At 41.0% G+C, this 25,725-nt stretch overlaps 6 protein-coding genes across 8 annotated transcripts; 2 read left to right on the forward strand and 4 right to left on the reverse strand.

Moving 5' to 3' along the window:
- Positions 1 to 777: 777 nt before the first annotated feature.
- LOC106653715 (PDZ domain-containing protein GIPC3) lies at positions 778 to 6,050 on the reverse strand. Its single transcript, XM_014373251.2, has 4 exons — positions 5,670 to 6,050; positions 4,538 to 5,027; positions 2,132 to 2,228; positions 778 to 1,931 (listed from the first exon to the last, which is right to left on the reverse strand). Exons 2-4 carry the CDS (start codon positions 5,003 to 5,005, stop codon positions 1,273 to 1,275), a joined length of 1,224 nt encoding a protein of 407 aa, XP_014228737.1. The 5' UTR covers positions 5,006 to 5,027; positions 5,670 to 6,050; the 3' UTR covers positions 778 to 1,272.
- An 896-nt stretch (positions 6,051 to 6,946) lies between these two features.
- Positions 6,947 to 9,446, reverse strand: LOC106653771 (glucoside xylosyltransferase 1). The gene is made up of 2 exons (XM_014373339.2): positions 8,429 to 9,446; positions 6,947 to 8,353 (listed from the first exon to the last, which is right to left on the reverse strand). The coding sequence occupies exons 1-2, from the start codon at positions 8,924 to 8,926 to the stop codon at positions 7,691 to 7,693; spliced, it is 1,161 nt and encodes a 386-aa protein (XP_014228825.1). The 5' UTR covers positions 8,927 to 9,446; the 3' UTR covers positions 6,947 to 7,690.
- A 94-nt stretch (positions 9,447 to 9,540) lies between these two features.
- On the reverse strand, positions 9,541 to 12,185 carry LOC106653773 (peptidyl-prolyl cis-trans isomerase). Of its 3 annotated transcripts, none has more exons than XM_014373340.2 (2): positions 12,078 to 12,185; positions 9,541 to 10,509 (listed from the first exon to the last, which is right to left on the reverse strand). In XM_014373340.2, exon 2 carries the CDS (start codon positions 10,473 to 10,475, stop codon positions 9,981 to 9,983), a length of 495 nt encoding a protein of 164 aa, XP_014228826.1. In that variant the 5' UTR covers positions 10,476 to 10,509; positions 12,078 to 12,185; the 3' UTR covers positions 9,541 to 9,980. The 3 variants fall into 3 exon arrangements, with proteins under 3 accessions (XP_014228826.1, XP_014228828.1, XP_014228827.1); XM_014373342.2 differs by lacking the exon at positions 12,078 to 12,185 and adding an exon at positions 11,495 to 11,573; XM_014373341.2 differs by lacking the exon at positions 12,078 to 12,185 and adding an exon at positions 10,783 to 10,887.
- A 2,496-nt stretch (positions 12,186 to 14,681) lies between these two features.
- LOC111694122 (ankyrin-3-like) lies at positions 14,682 to 16,892 on the forward strand. The gene has a single exon (XM_023460937.1). The coding sequence runs from the start codon at positions 14,967 to 14,969 to the stop codon at positions 16,881 to 16,883; it is 1,917 nt and encodes a 638-aa protein (XP_023316705.1). The 5' UTR covers positions 14,682 to 14,966; the 3' UTR covers positions 16,884 to 16,892.
- Positions 16,893 to 19,119: 2,227 nt separating this feature from the next.
- LOC106653756 lies at positions 19,120 to 22,789 on the forward strand. Its single transcript, XM_014373309.2, has 11 exons — positions 19,120 to 19,537; positions 19,639 to 19,765; positions 19,842 to 20,038; positions 20,128 to 20,315; positions 20,399 to 20,540; positions 20,611 to 20,646; positions 20,713 to 20,890; positions 20,984 to 21,471; positions 21,554 to 21,810; positions 21,910 to 22,031; positions 22,121 to 22,789. Exons 1-11 carry the CDS (start codon positions 19,466 to 19,468, stop codon positions 22,129 to 22,131), a joined length of 1,818 nt encoding a protein of 605 aa, XP_014228795.1. The 5' UTR covers positions 19,120 to 19,465; the 3' UTR covers positions 22,132 to 22,789.
- A 103-nt stretch (positions 22,790 to 22,892) lies between these two features.
- Positions 22,893 to 24,351, reverse strand: LOC106653758 (eukaryotic translation initiation factor 3 subunit G-like). The gene is made up of 3 exons (XM_014373311.2): positions 24,082 to 24,351; positions 23,525 to 23,972; positions 22,893 to 23,444 (listed from the first exon to the last, which is right to left on the reverse strand). The coding sequence occupies exons 2-3, from the start codon at positions 23,970 to 23,972 to the stop codon at positions 23,023 to 23,025; spliced, it is 870 nt and encodes a 289-aa protein (XP_014228797.1). The 5' UTR covers positions 24,082 to 24,351; the 3' UTR covers positions 22,893 to 23,022.
- Between the last annotated feature and the right edge of the window lie 1,374 nt (positions 24,352 to 25,725).

The raw sequence follows: 25,725 nt of genomic DNA on the forward strand, positions 1-25,725 counted from the left end.
TTGTATATGTTATATACGTGTACACGCGCGCACGCGATATAACATCGAAAACTGATCCCGCAAGGAATGATTCCTCTTTCGGCGCGTATAAAGCTCTTTCCGAGCTAGAGATATTTCAATTATATACATGAAAAACACTTTCCACGCGCGTTTTATTGGAAATCTCGTTTTCTGTGAAACCGGAAGCTCGAACGTGGGAGAGAGAGAGGGAGAAAAAAAATCGGTAATTTCTGTATGTGATACCGATTATTTGGCTATTGATACACTTAGGTGTGTGTCACCGTGAAACGAGTTCGAATTCTTTTTTACGAACGCGACGCGCACGACTGGCCTGGTACGCCATCTATGATCGAAGTTGATAAGTACGAATTGTATCGGCGGATAGAGCTTTTTTGGATTTTTTTCTCATTAAAAGCTCCGTTTGGGTGTCTTTAGATAGATAGCCGATTGATTTTATAGGATTGGACCGATTTCAAGATGTTTTATTTTTAATTTAACCAAATGACTATGAAAAACTTTCAACGCGTCTTTCTCGATGTAACATTTTACGACGCTAATGGACAAAAATCTCGAGAAGTTATCGAACGAATTGAGCTGAAATTTTTACCAAAGCTTCATAAAACACTTTTATGTGAGAACCTCTGCTATTTTTTTTTTTTTTTTTTTTTTAATTTATTATTCTAATTTGTATGAAAAATGTTGTCGGTGACATGTTTTGGAAAAAATCGAACATCTTGTTTCAATTTTTATTTTTTTACTAAAATTCTACGTGGCTCAATAAAAAAATCTTCAACTTAAAAGGATGTTCTTTTTTTTTTGGTTCTAGGTGTCACTAATACCCAAAAATAGTATCCATTAGTAAAAAAAAAATCGATATTTTCATCATTTTGTAATGACAATAAATAAAAAATAATATCTTTGAGTACTTTAAGACACGTACCATTCAAAAAAGTTGCAAAAAAGTTCCTAGAGTGGCGGTACTCCTCAATATGTATCATAACAACAAAACGTTTATTTCTGTAAAATTTTTTCATCGAGTAAGTACGGTTACAATCTCCATCGTACATTTAACAATCTATAAATATAAACGATTCGAAGTTACAGTGTCCCTAACATCATTCACAAAAAATATCGCACAATACAACGTATACGTTCGTAGCGTCAAAACAAAATTATTTAATTTTTAATATCCGCGACGTGCGCGGGTTAACAAATATATCTACAACAGAAAATTATATCTATGTACAATTTACGAATCTACATCATCGTCCGTCAACGCTTCCTCGCCTCGAACGCGATCTTCCAGACCTGAAATATAAAGTCGTCCGGGAAGTCGTAGGCGTCGGGCATCGTGCTGTCGATCGCCTTGGCCAGATCCATGCTGTTGATCTTGTTCTGGGCGATGTCCCACAATCTCCCTGCCAGCACGTAATCGCTTATGCCCAGATGATCCTCCAGCGCCTGATTCACCTGCTCGATCCTCTCCAACAGACTCGCGGCGTCCGTGTTCACCTCCTCGATGCGCGCGAAGCCGTCCGCCTTGAAGCGCAGCGTGCACTTGCTGCCGTACAGGTGTGCCAGCGAGTACAGATTCGCGAGATTGGCTCGGCTGCGTGGGCCAGCCGCGGCCGAAGTTCTGGGTCCGATGAGAGCGAAACCCTGTGAGCGACCGAGCGGCTCGACCAGACGCAGCAGCAGACTCGAGCCGCGTGGTATCTGCTTGAGGAGTTTGGCCACCTCGAAGTGCTTGCGACCCACGAGGCTGCGACCGTTGAGCTTCTCCAGGTGATCGCCCACCTGGACGACGCGCAGACGATCCATGATGGAGTTGGGCCTGATGCGCTTGACGAAGACGCAGCCCTGGCCGTTGTCCGCGAGAGTCAGGCCGAGCGTCTGCTCGGTCTTGACCAGCTCGATCTCCTTGGCGCGGCCTGCGTGTGCGGGAGAGAGAAATTATCGTTACTTTATATTGAGTTACGGTCGGCGCGCGAAATGATGATGGTAATTTTCCGGGTTTTTTTTTTCTATTATACGTAAAAAGAAAATAAAACTGTACTCGTTGCGTTTACGTTATTATTGTATATATACGCGATGCGTGGGTGGAATATGGGGGGGATATTATATAATATACCTTTGACGTGGACGAATATGAAGTCGTTCAAGCCGATCTCGCCGCTGACCACTTGGCTCATCTCGGTCTTGTGCGTGTTGAGCGTGCAGTACAGTATCTGAGAGAAAAAGAACAACGAGATGAAATTACGGTCACGCGTACATTGTTTTATGATTTTTTTCCAAGTATAAAATTACAAATGGACAGAGAAAATACATTTTAAGGATTGAGTTTTTGAATTCTTGTTCTCCCCGGAGAAGTTGCTCTTAACTTTGAGGACATTTCATTTGAATGTTTACATCATCTTATACGTGGTTAAAATTTTTAAGTGCTGAATTATGGTGTTTCGAGAGCTTTGCTCTGTATCGAGAATCATAAGTCATAGACCTGCGTAATTTTAATTTATGTACTCGATGTCAAAATGTGTGCACGATAATTATGTCTAGTCTAGAATGTGGAATAAATAATAGAATCGAAATCGTTTTTATTTCAATACTCCATTGATTTGGAAAAATGTATTCAAGCCGTAATGTTTACAATTTTCATGACTCATAACTGATACATCGACTGTAAATCAGTTACAAATATTTCAATGCCTTCGAACTTTATGATTGACGTATTTGGCTATGCGTCCTGGAGACTTATTTAACCGTATGGGCATCTCGATGAACGACACGATTTACTAATTTTTGGGCTTCTTCGTGCCGGCGTTTACACTTCGACCGCACCCATTAATGGGGCTGACAATCTACTTCGGTGCAACGTGCATGGCAAATTTTACATTCGCATACTTCATCTTCCTCCAGTATCCCGTCCATAATTGCCGATGGGCCGAGCGAGTTTCAATGCTACTGAATATTATAGGGTGATTGTGTAATTGATTCATCAATTTTCATACTCACTCGAGTACAGTCGCGATCGCGCGAGAAGTCGGTCTCTTACTCGACGACATCGAAAATTTTCGAGACCCACACGATCCTAACGAACGTCGTGCGTAACCAGTATCGCGTGCTTGTGTTTACATTTTTGGATTGAAAAATTAGGTCAAACTTCTGGCTCGTGAGAAAAATATCATGCGACTAATTTGGTCTAGTTCGTTTTTAAGCTGTACCAAAAATGATTTTATGGAGCTTTTACGAAAAAAAAAAGGTTCCGATACGTGTGCCTGTCCGTGATATGCGTTTATTTAATGAACGTTGAAAATAATTCTAAATTCTATGCGAGAGCTGTATAGAACAAGAAACTTTCTAACTGAAAATAAATGTCCTTCAAGCCAATAATACATAGTACAAGATACTGCACGCATGTGTATGAAATAGTACGACACTCCTTTCAAAAAAGCAATTTTTTTCACTGGGACATTCGTGAAATCATCCAAAACGATTTGGCTATTTTCCCGTTCGTTCCGAAACGTGCGATCGAATTTTTCAAATCCATCATTCGCACCTCGACGCGGTAGAAAAAGTGGATCCAAGATAGCATTCCGATCTCTCAACCGATTTTCGAGAATCCGTCGTATATACATCCACCCAGTCTCTTTTTTTTCCAGGCAGCAGCGGTTTCGTACACGCGATACATATAATACAGTATACACGTATAACGTAACGATCGGTAAAACGGTGGCGAGCTATTATTCGGAATGCCCCGCGCGCTCTCTTTATAATTGCCGATCGCCGCGCGCGGTACAGCAGTAGTGCCACTCTATATACGCGTAACGTATACCATTTTTACGCATAAAACGTCTCGTCTGCGAGTGTGATATAAAATATAGACGCGTATATAATAATACAAGAAAACTCGCCTCGTTCTTTCATTTCGTTTCATTTTTTTTTTTTTATTTAAGTATTTTTACGCGCAGCGACCGCAGCGAGGAATTTCGAGCCCGCGACGACGACGTTCATTAAAAAGCTATTAAAAGCGAGAGAAACAAAAAATAGCACACACAGAGCTGGTGTAATAAATATAATCGCGCGGACGGACGGATCGTAATCGATGAATTGTAAATCAATCCTCTCCCTCCCTCTCCACGGAAGGATTCATGGCCCTCCCAAGTAAAAAAAAAAAAAAACGAGAGAGGAAAAATATTTTAAAGACGCGACGCGGATAATGCCGCGTGCAAATTGTCATCGTCGTCGTCGGCGTAGTATAATATTATAATACCGTAACATCTCTCTCTCTCTCTCTCTCTCTCGATGCGGCAGTATATATATAGCATAGAGGAATGTCAATGTACGCGCTCGATCGTGAAAAGAAAAAAAAAAAAGGAAGGAACGAGCGCGAATGAAAGAAAAGAGGCCGCACCCAAATAGCAGTTGACAATCGATGCCTGCCTGCCTGCCTGCCTGTATCGGGGATCTATATACCGTCGTTATTATTATCGTTATTATTCGTACGCATATACGCATTATATATTTAAATCGCTCTCACATCTTCGGGCCTTATGTGAAAAGCCTGGGCTATCTTGAAGTAGAGCTCGCGCAGACAATGAAAGTCCTGGACGACGGCGGTCGGGCTGCCATGCGCCAATTGACAGTAGAACGGCACGTGTTGCTGCTGCTGCTGCTGCTGTGACTGCCGATGTTCATCTCCGAAGCTACTGCTGCTGCCGTTCGTCCTGTTGCTGTTGCTGTTGTTGGGCGTGGACTGCGGCAGCAACGGCTCCTGCTGCGGCTCGGCTATCTGCGGCTCGTAGTAGTCGTTGCAGTTGTTGTTGCTGTACGTGGAGTATCGATGATGATGATGATGATGATGATGATGATGATCGCTTGTTTCGATCGGTGTCGTCGCCGTACAGGATTCCTCTTTTCTACTGTTGTTGTTGTTGTTGTTTTTTTGTTTAGTCAAACGATTCAGACCGGCGGACGCGCTGACTTTCAGCGACTTGAAGAACGACATCCTTTTCTTTTCTTTTCTTTTTCTATAAAAAATCAAAAGCGATACACGCGAGGATGTATTTATGAATCAATGATCTCAACAAATTCATATAAAAATTAATTATAATACGCGCGGAATCTTTCGCGATGATTCATCCGCACGCACGTTTTTATGTATATCGACTATATTATGATGTTTTCAGCAAATGATCTCCGTCGTATTATTATTCGCTCTGTAAGGATTAACGGCCCACCTGCGTAGTATACTTTCTTTTTAAAAGCATTATTATTTATTTATTTATTTTTTTTTTACTATCCCTCTAAATCCCATTAACGATTAAGACGATTTATAAAATGCCGATCGCCGTATTGGAAACATCGGCGTGTATACACATAGACGCGAACTTTCTCTCCTTATTCGAGAAATAAAAAAAAACAACAAACGATTTTCCTATATACTTCTATATCGCAATGCAACGGCTATACACATTTTTGTAAAGTACACTCGTTTAACGAAATGTCTCGTTATAGAAGCGATATTTTTTTTTATATACCGATCGCGGAGAAAGCATTCGATACGAACACACGTGGGTCGTAATCTTGCGGGCTTTAGGATTATTATTAATAACATCGAAACATACTTATATATGTATATATATGATATGCAGCGGAAAACTCACACTCACCTGTGCGTATATAATATCTCGCTTATGCGCGACTGTATACAGCGCTGCGCTGCACTTATGCAATTAACATTCCAGAATCCTGCGCCGCGGTCCGCCCCGCTGCCGATTTCTTCTTCTCGTTGTATTATATATATATAAAACGCAGGGCGCAAAATTCAAATAAACACACACACGCACACTAGTCTCGAGAGCCCTTTACTCGCTACCGATTTTCACGTATACACGCGCGCACAGTTGAGGTACGATAATTTTATTATTAGGATTTATAATACACGTATACGCGCAACGACGCGCGTTACATGTGCATAGGCTTTTTTTTTTCTTCTTCTCGTCGTCGTCGCGGTGCGCGGAAAAACATCCGTTGCGCCGAGCGTCAAACTCCGCGACTGACTATGTACAGTCGCGAGGAGGCGAGTCGTCTCTTCGGCATGCCGCGAAGAGAGAGAGAGAGAGAGAAGAGTTCGCGCGCTCCTCTCTCGCGGGGCTACGGGGCAACGCACACACACACACACTCATACACACGTAAGAGCGACTAGCCTTGGATGATCGGTTATATATTATATACTTGTGTGTGAGTGTAGCGTAAAAGAGAGAGAGAGAACCGGTGAGTTGCACCTCTCTCTCCGTTTTTTCTTTTTTTCATTACTAGTTGCGCCGCGAGAGACGGGCGCGGAAAATGCGATGCGTGTGCGCGGATGTATACTACGACGGGAGGATAGAGGACATGGCTATACAGGCTGTACAATTGATTTTGTCCAATTTTCGCATGTGATAAAATTTTCTCTTTATTTATTGCGGTTTATCGTATATAAGATTGATTATTGCGAGTTTCGATATTACAAGAGAGTACAAAAAGGAGATTCGTGAAATACTGATAAAAATTTTTCTTCTCGTATATAACAGAGATACATACAAATATAAGCGCTGATCGATGTAAATATATCCCTTCTTCTTCTTCTTTTTACTATCCGTAGAGACTAACACATATATCGTACATAGAACTATAACGAAGTTTCTTTTATTTTATTATTGTTTTTGCGTTTTCGCGTATAAAAAAATTATCGTTTATTATCGTCCGTCCGTTTAGCAACAAGCTGCCTCCTGTGTGTGTGTGCCGTGTATAGGTGTGTCTTATTTTTTTTTTTTTTATATATAATATATGTATAGCAGGTGCACACAAGTGTATAGCTTTTGCAATTATCAACAGTTTATAAATATATCTATTGTACAACTAATTAACAACATTTTTTTTCGACTCTTCCGCGAGCGAGAGGCGTGATTCGAATGAAAAACAAGGATAAAACTTTGTAACGCGTATACACATACGCACCACGCAAACAAACAAACAAACATACACGCTCGCACGTATACCTTTAAAGCTATTACAGATAGACAGTTATATATGCATATAATTAGCACTGAACGCTATGAACTGGATCGTGTTACATCGAGAAAACTTGTATGCATACCGTGTGTGATGTATGGTTTTTTTTTTATCTTTTCTTATAAAAAAAAAAAAATAATAAATGGCACAGCAAATAATATCTAGATATTTATGTACATTTATACTTGTGTAACATCTTACTTGTGTATATTAAAATTAGCTAAGATTTGTATACATATAAATATTTTTATATATTGTTTATATAAGTTTCCGTAAAAAAAAAAGGTAGCTGCGCTATGCCACAACTACCAGTCCTTATTTTGATTATTATTTTCCTTTCCATTGATTGGAAATTTTAGAATCACAGTAAAAATTTCATTATTATTGCAAAGCTGTATTTAAACACCTCGTGCTTCCATAACAAACCAGCTAATAAAACATTTTGTATCAAGCTTGCACCGTAGCCAATACTTATAGCCGTTTTGATCAAAGTACTATTTTAAAGTGCCATAATTCGTGACTAAACTAGCTTGATGAATTGTAGCACCAACAATCACCCATAACAGTTCTCGTCGAAGAGATTATAATCTAATTTGAATTAAAAATTTTCCTAACTCATGAACACATCCTTTTAAAGTTATAAGAAATTCTCTCTGCTTAAATGTAATTCAGGCTGCACGATAAAAGCTCTCCAAACCTTGCCGCAATTAGAGCTATTACCCAGCAGCAAGTAATTCCTCATTGGTATTAGTAAGTTTTCGTATGGATCTGTATTTATTTGATATTCTTGCATGGCAGTGTAAACAGCTTTGAAAGGTGGTTGCTTATCGGAATGGAATGTACTTCTAGATCCATGAAGTACCAGAGCACCTTCTTTGGTAGCTCCAGCGCATACAGACATGTACATGCAGTGATCAGGTCTGTAATTATATCTACAAGAATATACCAGAAGTCTCTCTGGGTGAAAATGGAAGATTATATTTATGATGTCTTGGTCGCCCCAAATAATTTTCAAACGATACTGTTTGTGTATTGGGATAACATATTCCGTCCATTTAAATTCTCTCATTCTAGTGAGATTCATAAGCATTACACCTGAATTTAATCCTAATTTTCCATAGTAAGGATGCTTTGCAAATCTATTGTACCAGCCTGTATTTGGTTCCTCGTGTTCTGGACTCAGTGCAGCTAGCTGAGTACTATTCATCTTTTTAAATTCATCCCATATTACTTCTGGTGGAGTCAAGAAAAGAGTATCGGTGTCCACGTACAGCACAGCGTCGGTATCATTCAATACAGTCTGAAAGTAAGAAAACATTGTCTCAAAATTTGTCATCCACTGAAAGAGCAGCAGATAGATGGGAAATTTACTCACAGGAAGAAAGAGTCTTTGAGCGGCGCACGGCTTGAACAGTTTTCTCCACATGTTGACATCCGTGTTCTCTGGGAATGTCACGGGTCTGACGATAAAGTCGAACGTCTTGTTCGCAATCTGCTTCCACTCGGTGAGCTTTTCGTGAAACGCAGGTATGAGGCCGTAATCGGAGATCACCACGAATTTCAGGGGTCTCTTGGTGAAAACCAGGGCGGATTTGAGCATGGTGAGCGACTCGTCGAGCCTGTCATTGCCGCAGGCCACGACGCATATGACAACTTCGCCCTCCGCTCTACCGCTGGTTGATTTTTTCAACGCCTCGTGCCTCGGCTGCGACGACGACGACGATCTCTTGCCGTGGTGTGGAAAATTTTCACCGGGCACCCTCATCGACGATAAAAAAGACAGGATATTGTCGTTCATCTGATAGCTGGCCATCAGCGCGATTATTGCCAAAAAGGCGATCACGAATAGTAAATAACGGTTTATCCACTTCATCTTCGTGGCTCTCTCATTTCTGGTCGATTGGAGATTTTCCGTCGTTGTTGCCCCACGACTCGGGGCATACACCAAACACTAAATACTACGGGGCTATCTAACGATAAGCCAACGAGAAAAAAAAGCAGCTTCTGTTTATCAAAACATAGATCCTAACCTACGGTAAAAATTTGACGTTTAACGAGCAGAGCTGCTCTGCTCTGCAGGCCTCCGTGTGTTGTTGAATAGGATAAAAAAGTCAGCGACGATCGCGCCGCCCTGGCGGTCGGGACTGGACACTCGTCTACACGACCGTTGTCTCGTTTTCAAGTTACCGCAACGAGAAAGTGAAAGTATTTTTTTTTTTTTTTTTTTTCTAGAAACTATTCGCACTTGGAAACTATTTTCTAAAAAAAAAGCCATTGAGAACTTCGTTTACTGGAAGCATTAGAGGATTATCCTCGAATGTCTCTCTGCTTTCGCCCGTAAATTATCGACTGCTGCCCCGATTCTCGATGTCGTCGTATCTCATTATCGCTGCTTGGGTATCGAGTATTCGTGCTTTACGATGAGTTACGTATTTGACAAGTATATACACATAAATTAAAGAGACAAAACAAGACAATGAGCTTTTTTTTCCACACATCCATTTTTATTGACTGAAACTACACAGTAGTTCATAGTTATCATTTTTCAAAAGTTGGAAGATACAAAAAGTAAAAAAAAAAAAAAACAGTAGTTTTGGAAAAGTGTTTTCAATTAACTTTGAGTTTACGATTGTGTAAAGCACATTTTGTTTTTTTGAAAAAAAAAGTGATGAAATATAAATTTCAAAATTAAACAGGAATGAATGATGAACAAACTCCAAATGTTGTTGATATTGAAGCTCAATTAGATGGAAGGTATTAGTCAATTAGCCGAGTACACACACCGAGACAATCGTTGCATTCTCAGCTAGTTGACTAATCCTTCCTTTAACGATAGAAATAGTTAATTTAATGTTGTTGTTGTTGTTGTTTTGTTGTTGTTGCTGCTGCTGCTTAGTTGCTGCTGCTTAATCGTTGCTGTTGTTAATTTACAGCTGACCGCAGTCGGCGACGACGATCTTCTTCGAGGTCTTGCCGCTCTGCGAGCCGTAGCTCTCGAGCTTCTTCACAACATCCATGCCGTCGACGACGTTGCCGAAGACGACGTGCTTGCCGTCGAGCCACGAGGTCTTCACGGTGGTGATGAAGAACTGGCTGCCGTTGGTGTTGGCGCCGGCGTTGGCCATCGACATCACACCGGGGCCGGTGTGCTTCAGGTCGAAGTTCTCGTCGTCGAATTTGCCGCCGTAGATGGACTTGCCGCCGGTGCCGTTGTGATTGGTGAAGTCGCCGCCCTGGCACATGAAGTTGGGGATGACGCGGTGGAAGCTGCTGCCCTTGTAGCCGAAGCCCTTCTCGCCGGTGCAGAGGGCGCGGAAGTTCTCCGCGGTCCTGGGCACGACGTCGCTGCGCAGCTCCATGACGATGCGGCCGACCGACTGGCCGTCGGCGGTCATGTCGAAGTACACACGTGGTAGGCTCATGTTGCTTTGTTTATTATCTTCTCAAAGGAAGTTTCTGGAAACAGGAAGGAGAGAAAAGAAAAATACGTTAGTCGATTGTCATTCGTGAATACACCAACGAAAAAAAGGGGGGGTTGCAATGAGTCGGACGAAAACAATCGCGTACACCTGGCGCGCGAACGGAATCTTTTTACACCGCCACGCGCGGAACTTCTCTCGGGAGTTTTTCATTATTATTATAAAATTAAAGTCCTTCAAGGTCTACCGGCCGGCTGAAGCTGGCAGCAAAGCTACAACGGATCACCCACGCGCACACGTATATACCCACCCAAGAAGTCGATGTGGATTGATGTACAACAGCGTCGTCGTTGCGCTTCGAGAATACACCGTCTGTCTGCGCGCAATGCTTTTTCTCAACTCGTGGAAGCAAGCGCATATATATCGGCGCAACCGCGGCGGCATGTAAAACGCGCGCACACACGCACACGCATACAGGCCGGGTATATTCATATTGGTATTAGTGTAGTACGCGCGGGTAAACCACTATATACACACAGTCGGAGGATGTCGAAAACCCCGAGGCGGGCGGGCGGGGGGGTTCTCTCTCTCGCTCGCACGCACACACACACACACATTCTTATATACAGTATATACATCGATAAACGGAGGATGTGGAAAATTCCATCGGCTGCGGATAGATATGTTTGTGCGTCGGCCGTGCGCCTAATATGCCGCTGCTGCTCTACTCCGAGAAATCGTCGTCGTCGTGTATTATATAGCGCGCGTATTATAATATACGAAACGGGCGAAAAGAGGCTCTCTCTCAGCGGCGTCGTGAGTCGTCGTCGTCGGCCATCATTGCCGAGCGAGTAAAAGAGAGAGACGGAGAGAGAAAAAACGCGCGGCATAAATATACGCACTCATGTACGTGTATAAATACACACACGCGCAGACTTGAACACGCGAGCAACGATGCAAAATCTAGGATGAAATTAAATGCACAACACGCGAAGATGACGAAGATGCAGACGAACACGTACACAAGGAGACCGCGTGCTCTCGCGTATATACTCGTGATCAAGACGACGAAGATGATGATTCGTTATTAGCAAACACACACGCACGCGCTTGGTTATGATACGTGTGTACAGACAGACACAGACACACACACAACGTCGTCGTCGTCGTCGGCTGCGACGATGATATTCCCGATTCAGTAAATTAATATCGATGAAGGTTATTTAAAAGGACTGCGAAGGTTGGAAAATTTTTTCAATCCCGCACGACGACGACGACGACGAGTCACAACCCCCCCGCACCTCCCTTATTACCACAGTCGCGCGAACACACACATGCTATTCAGCCTCTCTCTCTCTCTCTCGCGGCGCGTGAGTTGCTCTCCTCGTCGGCGTTGTGTACAAGGAAAATTTCGCGATTTCGGGGCGAACGGATAAAAAGAATAAAATGAAATTAAAACTACACACTTCGCGAGTCGCGCGCGGGTCGTGTCCATCGTACGCGGTGCAAAATGCCGCGCAACGACGAGGAAAAGAACCGTACACTATAACGCATAACGCAAATATATATAATGAATTGTATATTAGAGAGAATGGAGATATGTACCTATTGTTTTTTTAACTGAGAGACGATGTGGACTCGCCGGTTGCTCGTGCGAAAGTAAAGTGCGCTCGCCGGTAAGTGCAGACTTCTCCTACTACCATCATCGCGGCGCGCACACACACACACACATACGAGTATACGGGGATGTGTATATTGTGTAGCATCGTGGTGGTGGTGGTGTACGCCAGTGGCCAAATATGGAGGGCGTCGCGGCGGCGGCGGCGAACAGTCGAGGCGCAGCAGCAGCTGCACACACGGATACACACGCACACAGACACACGTGTATTATAGGCGCGCCACACAGCAGCAGCAGAAGCAGCGGTGCCGGCTAGACACACACGATGTTGCTCTGTTTCGCCATGTTTCGCGCCGCGCGATGTTCCTCCGAGAGAGAGAGAGAGAGAGAGAGAGGATACGTGTCTTGATTTTATACACGAAAATGACGATCGTTACACGCGATGCGTGTTATGTGCAATGATCTAGGACTTATGCGGATCGATGCAATCGTTAAGGGAGGCATTCATCGTGTCGCCTCTCGAGATAGTGCGGCGAGCGGAGCACCGGCACGCGCGGGGTTGAGATTTGACGATTCGAAATATTTTTTGAAACAGCGCAGTACCCCGCAACTGACTCGATACGAGTCAGGCGTACGCGATCGAAGGTTTTTCTTTTCTTTTTTTTTTTGATGATGAACAGATGGGGAAATCGGTACCGCGCGCATACACAGTGGTGACCGATACGTGTGTGTGTGTGTGTGTCCTATACCGATGTATCAGAACGTTTTTTATTCTGTGATGACCGCACATGCGCGCGCAAACACGAGAACCCGCTCGCGCCTCTTTTTAATAATAACGCGATCCGAAATTGAGAAGTTCCCCCGTCCAACCACCATTGAAAGGTTCGTTACTGCTTTTCATGCATAGTATTATTTGGAATTTCGATCATTCAATTTTTCACCTGCATAAGAAGTAAATCTTTCATTGCGATTTGATCGTTGAGGCACGGCACTGAGTCCGAATATTAAATCGCGTGTAGGATTGTCAATTTCAAAGACACATAGGTACAACTGATTGGGATCTTTTTTTTTTTAATCTCGAGGAAATTCTTCATGGGTTAACTATTTACGAGATATATACGTAAAATGTGCGAGAAACGCCTTTTTGAAAATGTTCAGCTCGTTTTAAAAAAAGTCCCAATTATTTATTATTCGAAAGTACTTATAAAAAGGAAGAATCTGTGAAATTTCGAGTCACTAAGATGATCGTTTTTAGACCTACCTTGAAATATTTCGATAAAAAAGTTACATGTCAAGAAATATCGAATGAAGATTCGGCTAAATTTTCACGAGTGCCAAAGCTAAATATTCCGAGCAATACGCGAGTTCGTCATACATTTTCAAAGTTAGAAGGAAATTAGTCATAAATATTCAATCAACAGTCTACTGCAGACTTCGTAAAATAATTTAACTTCAATTAAAATCAATATTATTCTCAAAAATGAATCCCAAGGCACACTGGATTAAACTAATTATATTGGCGAATTTCATCATTGTGTACCAAGACATTTGGTGACTCGTGACTCGTGTAGATTCTTTGCGTTAGTTCAGTTAGTTTTTATCGTTGAAAAAAAAGATGGAAATAAAAGAAAATTTTAATCTTAACAAGAAAAAATTATTTTAGTTTAACGATAAATCTCAAACGCGATGGAAGGTTCAGAAATCGATTTTTCTTTGATTTTAACTGGTTTTGCCTGATCTTCGATGCTTCAATCAAATCACGATTATACAAGAATGGATAATTCTATCAATATTAACAATTTACAGCTTTTTATCTATCCGTCGAGAGTTGTATACTTTTCGAGCAAAGTTATAATAGACTTTAGGTGTAGTTTTTCGAAACTTTTTTTTCGTTCATATGACAGCATAATTGTTTTTTTATTCGCAATAATTCATTGGACTTTGGCTCTAGATGCATTTTTGTGCATTTTTTATATGAAATTTTTAAATAAATAATTTTATTTTTTGAAATAAAAGTTTTTTTTTAATAATTTTTTTTGAAATAAAACGTTTATTTTCAAATGAAATAATTTTTTAATAAAAAAAAAAGTTTTTGAAGGTTTTGTTATAGTCGAATACTTAAAATAAACATGAAAATAAGAAAAAAAAATTAAAATGTTTTCAACCCTCATTTCTGAAGGGACCTTTCATCCCTTATCGTGAGCCCGATGTTTTTTCTTTTTTCCAGGTGAAAATGTTTAAGAAAATTCATATCCCATACGTGTGCCATGAAAAAATTTCTACTTATTTTTTTGCCCTAAAACTAAAAGTTTCAGAGAATTCTACATATTTGTTTTTTAAAAACAACTCTTATATTCTAAACAATTATTTTATTGGTAATGATGAAGTAATCGAGCCGAAAGTTATTATTTCAAGATTTTCCATGACTTTTTCTATGGCTTTCTACGGTAAACTTGCAATTTTGAACGTTAAAGGACTAAAAAGATAACTTTTTGCATCCTGTGCTGACTCCAAAAATCTACAAAATCGAACGAAAATCTTTTTACGTACTTTCTCATCCACCGTAGTCGCATCTAAATCACGAGTGAAAGTAGACCCTAAATTTTAACGTCTCTGTATCCGATTCTATTTTTTCTCTCTTTCTCTCTCACACTCACACACATGTGCGTGTCCACGTTTTATTTACTCAATATAAGTAGCTCTCACTTCTATGTAGCTTCGCGGACGTGTTTAGACCATGGCCAGAAGTCGCTACGACGCCGCAGCGAAGAGAAAAAAAAATATCGCGACGACTGCAGCAAGTGATCGAAAGTGAAAATAGTATTAATATTATAAAGTTTAGGCTATTGTGTGTTACGTGAAAAAAGTGTGAGACGATGGGCAACGACATTAACTGTTTTAAAAAATTGAAAACTTACTACACTCCGGAGGAGGTCGGCTCGAAAGAACGAATTGAACTTCTTCGTCGATTTGGCAGTTTATGCAAGGAATTGAAAATTTATCGCAAAAAAGTCCACTGGGATATCGAAGAAGAGACAACGAAGAAGCTACTAAACGCACTTCTCGATCAACTTGACACTTTAATCCGAGAATGGCAGGGTGAATTACCAGATCTCGGCAATTTTTTTCGCCGCGAAGATATCGACTGGCTTCTCAAGCGGGCTGTGATGAACGTAAAAAATTCATTCATACATGGTAATCAAGGAAAAAGAATTATCGGCTTCGTGGCCGACACCGGCTACAAAGACAAGCCCGACCTGGATAAAAACGGCAAGCCAATTTTGCGTCGCATCACACCCGTTCATTATGCGCACAAAAGCATCTACGCTGATGTGCTTCATAAACTTTTTCAAATATTCAACAGGTTTGATGTGAACTACACCGACGAAAATGGATTGACCCATTTTCATGTGGCCTGCAAGTTTGGCTTTTTTGACATCGTCAAAAAATTCCTCGAGCTCGGCCAAGATCCTAATCCCCTATGGAAAACTACAGGCGATTCACCGCTGCATTTGGCTCTTATGAATGGCCACCCGAGGACTGCCGAATTACTGATGAGAAACGGCGCCAATTTGAATTGGGCCAACAAGGACGGAACAACTCCTTTGCATTACATTTGCGGGATATCAAACGACCCCTATGACTTAATGGAGATGTTCTTCAATATCAATGACGAATTAAATCAGGTGGTGAAGATCGACGCCCAAGACAAATTGGGCAATACACCCCTACATTGGGCCGTAGCGAAGTACAAGAATATGATTGCTGAATCACTGCTGAGAAGAGGTGCTGATCCCAATTCAGTCAATAATGAAGGATCGACTCCTTTGCATTTGATAAGTCAGAGATACAACTGTGAAGACTTTGTCAAGATGTTCTTCAAATGTAACGACGAATTACATCAGCAAGTGCAGGTCGACGTCTGGGACAGATGGGGCCGGACACCGCTGCAATTGGCTCTACTTCAAGGCAACAAGAAGACGGCCGAGATTCTGCTGAGACGAAGGGCTGATCCAAATTTGGCCAACGAGGACGGATCGACCCCTTTTCACACGATTTGTCAAAGGACCGATTATGATGCCGCTCGCCTGGTGGAGTTTTTTTTCGAGATCAACGATGAGTTAGATCAGCGGGTGCAGGTCGATGCAAAGGACAAGTGGGGTCGGACGTGGCTTCAATTGGCTGTGGCGAATCTCAAGCCGAATATCGTCGATGTGCTTTTGGATCGTGGCGCCGATCTATCCAGCTTCGTTTTTCCAATTGAAAGTAATTTTGACGAGGGCATTCGATTTATAAAAGAGCAAAGTGGGTATAAATTGACGATTGCGTCTGGTCTGATGGCCGTCGTCGAACGTCTCGAGAAAAGAGGATACGAACTGGACCGAAGCGACGTTCTGATCGTCATGAAAATGTTCGCCAAGCATGAATTGTTCGACGAGTCGGCGAATCTCGCAAAATGTCGTAGTTGGTGCGACAAAAAAACAATGGTAAATTCGAGGCTGTCGCTCTACGATCTGATCCAGTTACGACCCGGAGAGGTGTCGAAATCACTCACTTACGAGGACTGTTACAAGTTTTCGTATGATATAATGTGGATATCAGGTACAATCTATCGTATAGTTTATGAAACTCATCTAAGCGAGAAAATAAGCAGAAAATTTTTCTGGCGTTGGGCCATGGATCCTTTTATGGAGCTAATCAACTACAGGCTGCCACATCTCCCTTGTGAAATGATCATGGATAACTTGAAAAACAAAGATTTGTATCATATTTGTCTGGCGGCTTCGCGATAATGGTGAAAGTTCGGGAAATGGTGACAATACATTTCTTAAGTTTTTCATGTAATTGAAATAAATGCATTTGAAAAAAATTGAATGCATTGACTTGGACTTTTATTTCATTTTAACCTTCTCTGCACCATCAGATCTGCAACTTATCAGCGAGTGCATTTCTACCGAGATTACATTGACATTCGTACATGATTGATTTTTTTTGATCCAAAGTCATTTGGATCGGAAAATGGAAAAAAATATGTTTCTCGTAAACCTCTTTCAACCAACGAAACATGCAATATTTTACAAAATTTCTTCTTTCGTATTTTCATGTTTTTAATTAATTGCATCGCAAGATGTTTCAGTACTAATGGCTGTCTGAATACACCTAACTCAATATTTTAGATTCACTGTTTCAAATTTTTATTGAACTTTAAAAAATAATTCATTTAATTTTTCATGCATACTATTTTGTTAGTTAAAAGTTTAAACAATCAGTGACGTGAACGCTGACTATCTTATTTTACAAATAAATTTGATTTGCAACATTTTTGAATCGATTTTCCATGAAAATACTTTCCAACTTATGGTACGTTTGATTTGACATTTCGAATAAAGTATAATATTTTACGAAATTTTTGAATTATCACCTTGGTAAAATCAAAATTAAATTATTTCATTCGAAATATTATCCAAAGATACTTCGGTAAAAAAAACGTTTCTTTCCGAAAAATTCAAGGTACCTACGCACCTTTTTTATTCTTTCGTTTTGGATGTGCGATCAATCAATGAGGGATGCAAGGGACCATTATAGGCCCTCGCCGGGCCCCGAAACTTGTTAACGCGTATTAGCCACACACTTGAAATACAATTATTTTTACTCGACACTTTCAATATTTGAATTATTTATTTATTTTTTTATTATGTTCATAATAAATGAAGTAATTTTCAAAAATTTATGTTGTAGTTATGTAAGCAGAACAGTCGAGCTTCAATTGAATATTTAATATTTGTTTATCAATAATCTCATAAACCATTTAGTTCAGAGTAAAGGTTTACGGAACGAAATCGTCTTAAAATTGTTTGAGAAATATCCTTTTCCGAGACAATTTTTCAATTTCTCGGAAATATGGGAAAAACGTTTTTCCAAAATCACTTCCAAAATCTGAAATAGTTTGTGGTTATTTCTTGATCGATTCTGAGACTTTTTTGTTCCATAAACTTATTTCCTAAACTCAATATTTTTCATCTTAAGCACAGTCCTCGTGAAGACATTTCACATGCATATAGTAACTCCATAAAAAGTGATAATGCACTCGAAAATTTAAATGAAAAACTAATTCTAAATTGGCTTTTTGCAATTTTTTCATCGCATATCGTTAACACAGTCGCACTTTTAAACATCAACAATGGAGAACACCCTCACGCACATATAAGACTCGTTTCGATTGAGACGCGATCAGAGCGAATAGCCGAACGTTCGAAATGACTCGTCCAATGGTTTAATTCGATTTTCGATCACTCCACTACTCGAATTATCAATCGCTTTCTGAAATGAGGTTTGATTCTGTGCGGCCGATCGCAGCGCGTGCAGTTGCACACGCATATATGTCAAGACAGCTCCGAGACTCCGCTCGAGATCTGTGTGCGTATTAAAGTCGCTACGATGCTCAATGTAACTATACACTCATGAGAGAGAGAGAGAAGGATGAAATGTCGTCATGCGATATATCTTTTTTTTACAAATGTGTTTACGTTCGCGCGCGCGACTACGACCATCGCGATTATCTCTCTCATACTCAGCGCAGCATATGTCTTCTGCTACATCATCCATATAGGCGTCCGCAATGTAGACCAAGAGAGGCGGCAGAAGAGACGGAGCTTCTTTATACGATCCGGTTTGTGCGTGTGTGTGTGTGTGTTGTGCCGAATGCCGAACTGCCGATATCCCAAACGATACGTTTTTTCGTTACGCACATGCGTGTAATGTATAGCAGATATACGGCGTGAATCGAACGCGCGCGCCTATATTTCCCGGGCCGGCCTCGGAAATCGAAGAGCCCCCGACTTTTGAATCGTAACGACACGGCCAGGTATATTTGCGCGGCACCGCAGACGAGTTTCCGTAAACAATAATATGTCGCGATAGACATTGTCGGTAATTCGCGCCGCGCCGCTGCCGCTGCCGCTGCTGCTGTTGCTGCTGCTTTGTGCTGCGAATATTATAACGCGTATGTGTACACATACGCAAGAGCGAGAAAGAGAGTGCCTGACATTGAGCGGCGAAGTGTAATCGCGCGCGTACAGAAGCAATGAAATCGTCTCCTGCCTGTGTGATCGTTTAACGTTGTGTGCGGTGCGTGTGTGCGTGAGCGCGCTCGACTTGTCAACAATATTATAATAATAAACGCGTACGACGATCGCCGAAAATTTCTTCACAACAACGTCGTGCTCCCATGATTCTCCGAGACCGGTGTAACAGTTGGGCGATGTGCGGTGGTGCTCATTGGACGCTCAACGGCTACACGTGACGGGCGACCGAAATTTTTCATAACTCTCCCTCGCTGTCTCGAGAAGTAACAAAGTCGAAAAGAAAAAAGAAAATGTCGCCGATAAGCGTGATTTTTACGCTCTTGTGCCTCTATCACGGCCTGCCCACCGCTTATTCTTGTAATGTGAGTTGATTTTTCTTTCTTTTTCATCTCTTTCATCTCTTTCGTTTTCGAGTGTCTGAACTTCGTTAATCATGGCGATTCGCGTGTCGTTTGTGTTGCAGTATCGCTATGATTACAACTGTGCCAACCACACCACAGAAGTGAAGCCTTGCTCGAGGCATCATCTACCAGCAGCCAGTGAGGTCACATTCAGCATCATCGAGGACCACGACAGGAGTAATCACTCCAGTGAGTCCGATCGCTTTCGTGGACCTTCAGATTTTGTTCGTTTAACAAATTTTAAAGGCATGTGTCTTCGTTTCAGGTATCGTCGTGGTGGAATTTCCTACTCCCAGTGAAAACTGCGAGCTTGAAGTACAACTGTACGTTGCCCCTGGAATAAATGACGAGGAGGCTTGCATGGATTATACTTTCAGCATGAGAGATTCTCATCCACATACAAGTTCAAAGTATATTTGTCCTGAAAACAAGCAGCGTCCAAGTACTAACTCATCTTGTGTGGTAACTAAACTTTGCTGGATTATATTATCTAAATTATTGAATGAATATTTTGAATGCATTAATTGAATATGAAATCAACTTCTTTACAGAGAGAAAATGCTGAAGTCTGGTACAATCACGTGTACACAGGGTGTTATTCATTTGTTTTCATAGCTGATAAGAGTTATTACGAGTTTCGAAAAAAGGCATTTTTAGAAACGACTTACAAAAAGACTGAAGTTGTCACTCCTATGGTTAGCTGCAACGTTCAATCGACATTCAATGAAACTCACAAAGAGTAAGTACCACTATTACAGTTCAAATATACTTGTAAATTAATACAATTTTACACTTGATTCGTTTCAAATTATTTCTTTGCAGATTTGAGATTGCTGAGGTAACTGCAACCATTTCTTTGGTATTTGGATCACCTTTTGCAAAGCTAGCTGTTGTCAGAGCTGAGGACAATAGCACATGCAGAGGAGATACTATAGTACAAGAGATCCATGACTTGCTCCCAGTGGTAATAAAAGTGAATTTAATAATCTAACGTAATTATTGAAAATAAATTTATAATGAAATCTCAATTTCAGCCATTTGAAATGGACCAATCATGCAGCATGGAAACGGTGAGATATCAACAATTTTAATTGTTACCCTTTAATCAATGTAAATGACATTTTTTTCAATTACAGCGTTCGATGCTTGAGAACGGCACGAGATTTCAGAATCTTTACTGCAGGTTTCCAGTTGGGAACAATCCTGTAGATTCTAACTACTGCTTCTACATGACACTCCACGATGCTCGTTGCAGCGTCAACACCATTTGGCGACCACCGGGTGACCCTATGTACCCATGCAACTGGTCCCTAAGTAAGTCTTGTAAAAAATACACAGCATGCCACTGGCTAAAACCAAACTTTACCCTCTGATTTCATTCATGATATTTTTTTTGGCCTGTTTCAGAGTGCAGCAGAGGAGGCGACAGAGACATCAAAAACACCACGGCTACTTTGCGCATACCCCCCAAAGACAACAGCTTTTGGAGCCGATTCGCAGAGACCCTCCACATGAAGTTTCCATTTGAGAATAACAAAACAATGTCCTCGAACAACGTCAATTTCGAGAAGACCCCGCCACCGCCTCGCGCCAAGTTTTACTTCGCCACTGTAGTCGTGCTGGCGCTCATCGGATCGTTCACGATCTGCTGCCTCCTGGTCGCCGCCGTGTACTTTCTCTATCGACGCTATTCATTGAGAAAGTGCCACCGCGCCGACGACGAGGCTCCGGCGTCTCCCGCAGCCGACGGCGACAACGTGGAAATGCAACCGCTTGGTCAGGAACAGGCGGCCGACCGCAGAGACATCATGCTGATGTACGTCAAGGACGATCAGCAATTCATGGGGGAGATGACGAATCTGCAGAGGCAGCTCCAAGGTCGCACCGGAGCCAGTGTAAGCGTTGAGCGATATTATTTACCACGATATTATTTAACGAACGAAGCTCGATTAACGAAACAAACCCTGTAATTCGCAGGTTTACTCTTGGTGGACGCCGAGCGTCTTTCAGAACGTCTCCGCCGAGGGAGCTTACGAGTGGGCCACCGCGAGAATCTCGCGAGGATGCCGAGTCGTATGGTTCGACACGAAGAAGGCGCGCGAACTTCTGACCTCGGTCGTGGAGGGTACTCCGGTGTACGCGGATCATCGAGACGAGAACTTCAACAGGGTTCTTCAGCACGTCGTACGTACCAAGGATCCCAATACCGAGTATCACGTTCATCACGTTGCCAGGTTCGTAGCTCGATAATGCCAAAAGAGTTTTGCGTATTTATTGAACTATTCTTGCAAAGCATCGATCTTAACTTCCTACACGTTTCGACTTTGATATAGATTCACGAAACCAGCGTATGCTGTGCCAGATACTAACGATATCAATGATCCCTTCTCGGAGATAGCTGTAAATACCAGGTACATACTGCCCCAAGGAATGGAAAACCTCGTTAAAAGTTTGCGTACGTATTACATTTGTTTTTTTTTTTTTTTTTTTTTTCATTAAAATGCTTTATTCTATCCTTACGTTTTGATTATTATTGTTTTTCAGGTTCGGAATAGACATTACCAGTCGATCGAACATTTGTACATATTCCCAACCCAAGTAAGACAGAACGGAATTTTCCGGATAATAAAAAAAAAAAACAGATCTTGAAGCTCAACTGTGAATATTATAGACAATCATCGCATTGCTTGCGATTATATTTTTTGCATTAATGTTAAATTGTAGCCATATACTTATTTTGTAAACAAAAGTTGTTAGAGTATATATTTTTTTCGTGCTCTATCTAGTCAAAAAATTGCTACATCAATTTTAATTAAGAATGACCTGATATGATTGTCACTTTGTAATATAAATTCGAGAGAGACACGAATAATTTTGTGTGCCTTGAAGTGAAAGAAAAATATCAAAAATCACATATTTGTTAACTTTGATTTCGCCTCAAGTTAAAATTTCGCATATGTATTTTTGATATTCTTAATTAAGCCTCTCGAATAACGTGATATTATGTACTATAAGTTTTATAAGTGAATTTGTTTGAAAATTTCAAGTTTTATGTGAAACATTCAAACAAATCTAAGCAAATGTTTATTTCATAAGAGATGAATTTATGGTATTTACAAAGAAACTTTTTTATTTAATAAAAATATGTTGATACGCTTATAAATGGTGACATTTAAGCAATTGTAATAAAAAAAGGAATACACTGAACATGAATAAGTTGAATAATTATTTGAGATCTTGTGTCCAAAAAAATTTTCAGTATAATTTTGAAGTTTTTTTAATTTAATTTTTTTTATTTAATAAAAAGTGAGTAGAATTCAAATTAGAATGATAAATGTATTTAATATAATTTAAAAATGTTACACTCAAAAAGAGATAGTTGTACAAATCAGCCAATTACATACTAATAAACTAATCTAGAGTTTCAAAATTTTTACTATTCCACCTTAGGAATTACTGTGGGCTGGAGGCTTCGACCAGTCGACACTGAGAATCAAGTGATCATAACCATGGCCATTGAGATGTTGAATAGCTCTGGCTGCATCGGAGCGCGATTTGTAATGAACGTATGCAAAACCTTTGCAGGCATTTGTCGTACTTTCCTTTGCCAAGTAAATCTTCTGAATGGCACCGAAAGGTTTTACCAATTCCTCCAAATCGTAGTCAGTAGTGCTCTCTGACAAGTTGGAAATTCTGATGGCAGCTGTATCGTCTCGTCTCTGTCCGTACATGGAATCTCCCTTCTTGTTGCCGCCATCTCTCATGGATGGTGGCACGTATCTGCTTCCAGTGGGTTTGCTCATCTCAGCAGCACCACCTGGACCAACAGCTGGATTCGAAGGCTTCTTGTCGTCCATAACATTGTTAGCTGTCGAAGAGAAAAGTAATTTTTAATGAGAAACATCTTGTGCACTCAAGATAACTGTAAAAACAAGGAGAGTAACTCACGTCCACCGAGCAGAGTGTCCTTGAAGGGACACTTGGAGGTCCAATGGTTGCCGTTGCAGCTGCGGCACTTCATGACGGACTTCTCGGCCATGCTCTTGAGCTTGTCGAGGGCGTTCTCGTCGCTCTTGTTGTCCTCCTCCTTGCTCGAGAGGTACTGCATGAAGACATCCTCGGCGATGATGGTGGTGGCCGGGCTCGGGCCCGCCGCGTCGTTCTCGGAGTCGCCGAACTTGGCCCAGGCTTTGCGCAGTGCCACCGTCTTGGAGACGATGCGCTTCTCGATCTTGTACGTGCGCACGACCTTTACCTGCTTGTCGTCGTCGTTGAGCTTGTACTCGGTGAGGATCTTGAAATCATTCTCGTACTTGGTGGTGGGCGGGGGTAAGTTTGGCACTCCGTCGTCTTCGACCTCGTCGGCCCAGTTGGTAGTCTCGAAATTCGCTGGCATCTGCAAGTTTCAATATCGAAAAATAAGGCACGTTAGCTCTCGCCGAAATCATTGTTAGGTTAGAATTCGTATTTTGAATTCCGAGTGCATAATTTTCGAGGATTATTACCTTGATGCCGTTGCAGAGAAAAAATGCTCTGCGATCGGTAGCTGGTGCCACTCAACTTTGACACAATTTCTATGCAAAAAGAATCACAATCAAATTGTTCGGTGGAAAGAACATACACACGAGTTTACGTCGTGGCGTAAAGAAACGCAGCAGAGTCGAATGCTGTGTCGGCTGGCGCCGCGTGCGAGAGTCTGAAATTGTGGAGTTGTGCTGTGTGCATATCGGCCCGCGCAAACCCACTACCCAGCCAAGAACGTAGAAGTAGCTTGAGTTCGGCTGTCTGCACGTGTTTACTACTCGTGCGATTTTGTATGTCAGTAGGGCGTAAACAAAACAATGGAAAATATCGAACACCCTGCGCAGCAGAAAGTCGTTTTCTTTTTGATGTAAAAAAGAAATGTTTTTCACGCCGAGTTGTAGCAGTTGACATCGACTCGATGCAACTCGATCTGATAACGCCGCGATCGACCTCTCGGAGACGTTCTTCGTACGCGAAAAACAGCAGACGCTGCCGCGGGGGTCGATGCCCTCGGGACATTCGAATATGCATTGAATGTTCAGACGGTACCTATAACGTGGATTTGTTTTCTTAAGCCTCTACGATGTATTATCGAGTCATCTCGACGAGATCTTTCCACGCTACGAGAGCTTCGTCGCGGATCGAGTTTGAATAAGGGAAAAAAAAGGGATATGGTAAATTCGCATCTCTCGACTTGACGAGGCAGCAAAAAGTAACTAGAGATGTGATTGAAAGCATACCAGTGAATGAAAGCACTTTTTTGAATAAAAATTATTAATTGATGACGACATTATTCATGAACGACGAATTTTTATGCTATTCTTGGGTATTATTACTAACTATTCGAATGGTTATCAGGTCCAGAATCAATACAGTTTAACTGCCCTTGCCCAGTAAATGAAAGTATAAATATAAGCATATTTTGATTGGAGTTTTGAACCAATTTTCATCTATGAGGTCTTAAAATGTTTTTAAAATGGTTCTTCTTTACTCAAATGAAACAGATTTTTAAAAAAGATCCCTGAAAAATCACCTAAACGTGTCCTCCACTGCAGGCTGCATATTTTCTGCTGCGACATAATATGATCATAGATAATCTATAAATGAACCAAGATTTGTATCGTATTTGTCTGGAATGAATAAATTAAAAGAAAATTGAAAAAACTAATTTTATTTTAGATTTAATTTTTTTTTGCGTTTCATTTCAGCTTTATTTTTGAATAATGATAATGAAGTTTCAAATATTGCATTTGATAATTTTCAAGAGATTTACTATTTGTTTACGATCAGTCATTTTTCCATAAAAGAAAAATAAGAGCATAAGCTAATGATAGAACGATAAATGTTGCTTTCATAATACAAGTCTTTGATAAAATATAAACTGGAATTTATGGCGGTGATACGAGTAAGAAAAACCTCAAACGTCAAACGTCAAGGGTCCTTAGATTCTTCAATCAGATTTTCTATATCAAACTTTTAAATTTGATGACGATAAATCAGCAATTCAATTGTAAACAATATGATAATTAACGATTTGGACTTGGACCCTCGAATAGTGAAAATATATTAGTGTGAATGTTGTCTTTTCCGATGAAAGCTACAATAGTACCAAAAGATAAATTTTA

The sequence above is a fragment of the Trichogramma pretiosum genome, unplaced genomic scaffold (assembly GCF_000599845.2).
Source record: "Trichogramma pretiosum strain Unisexual culture from Peru unplaced genomic scaffold, Tpre_2.0 scaffold133, whole genome shotgun sequence".
In the NCBI taxonomy this organism is placed as follows: Eukaryota; Metazoa; Arthropoda; class Insecta; order Hymenoptera; family Trichogrammatidae; genus Trichogramma; species Trichogramma pretiosum.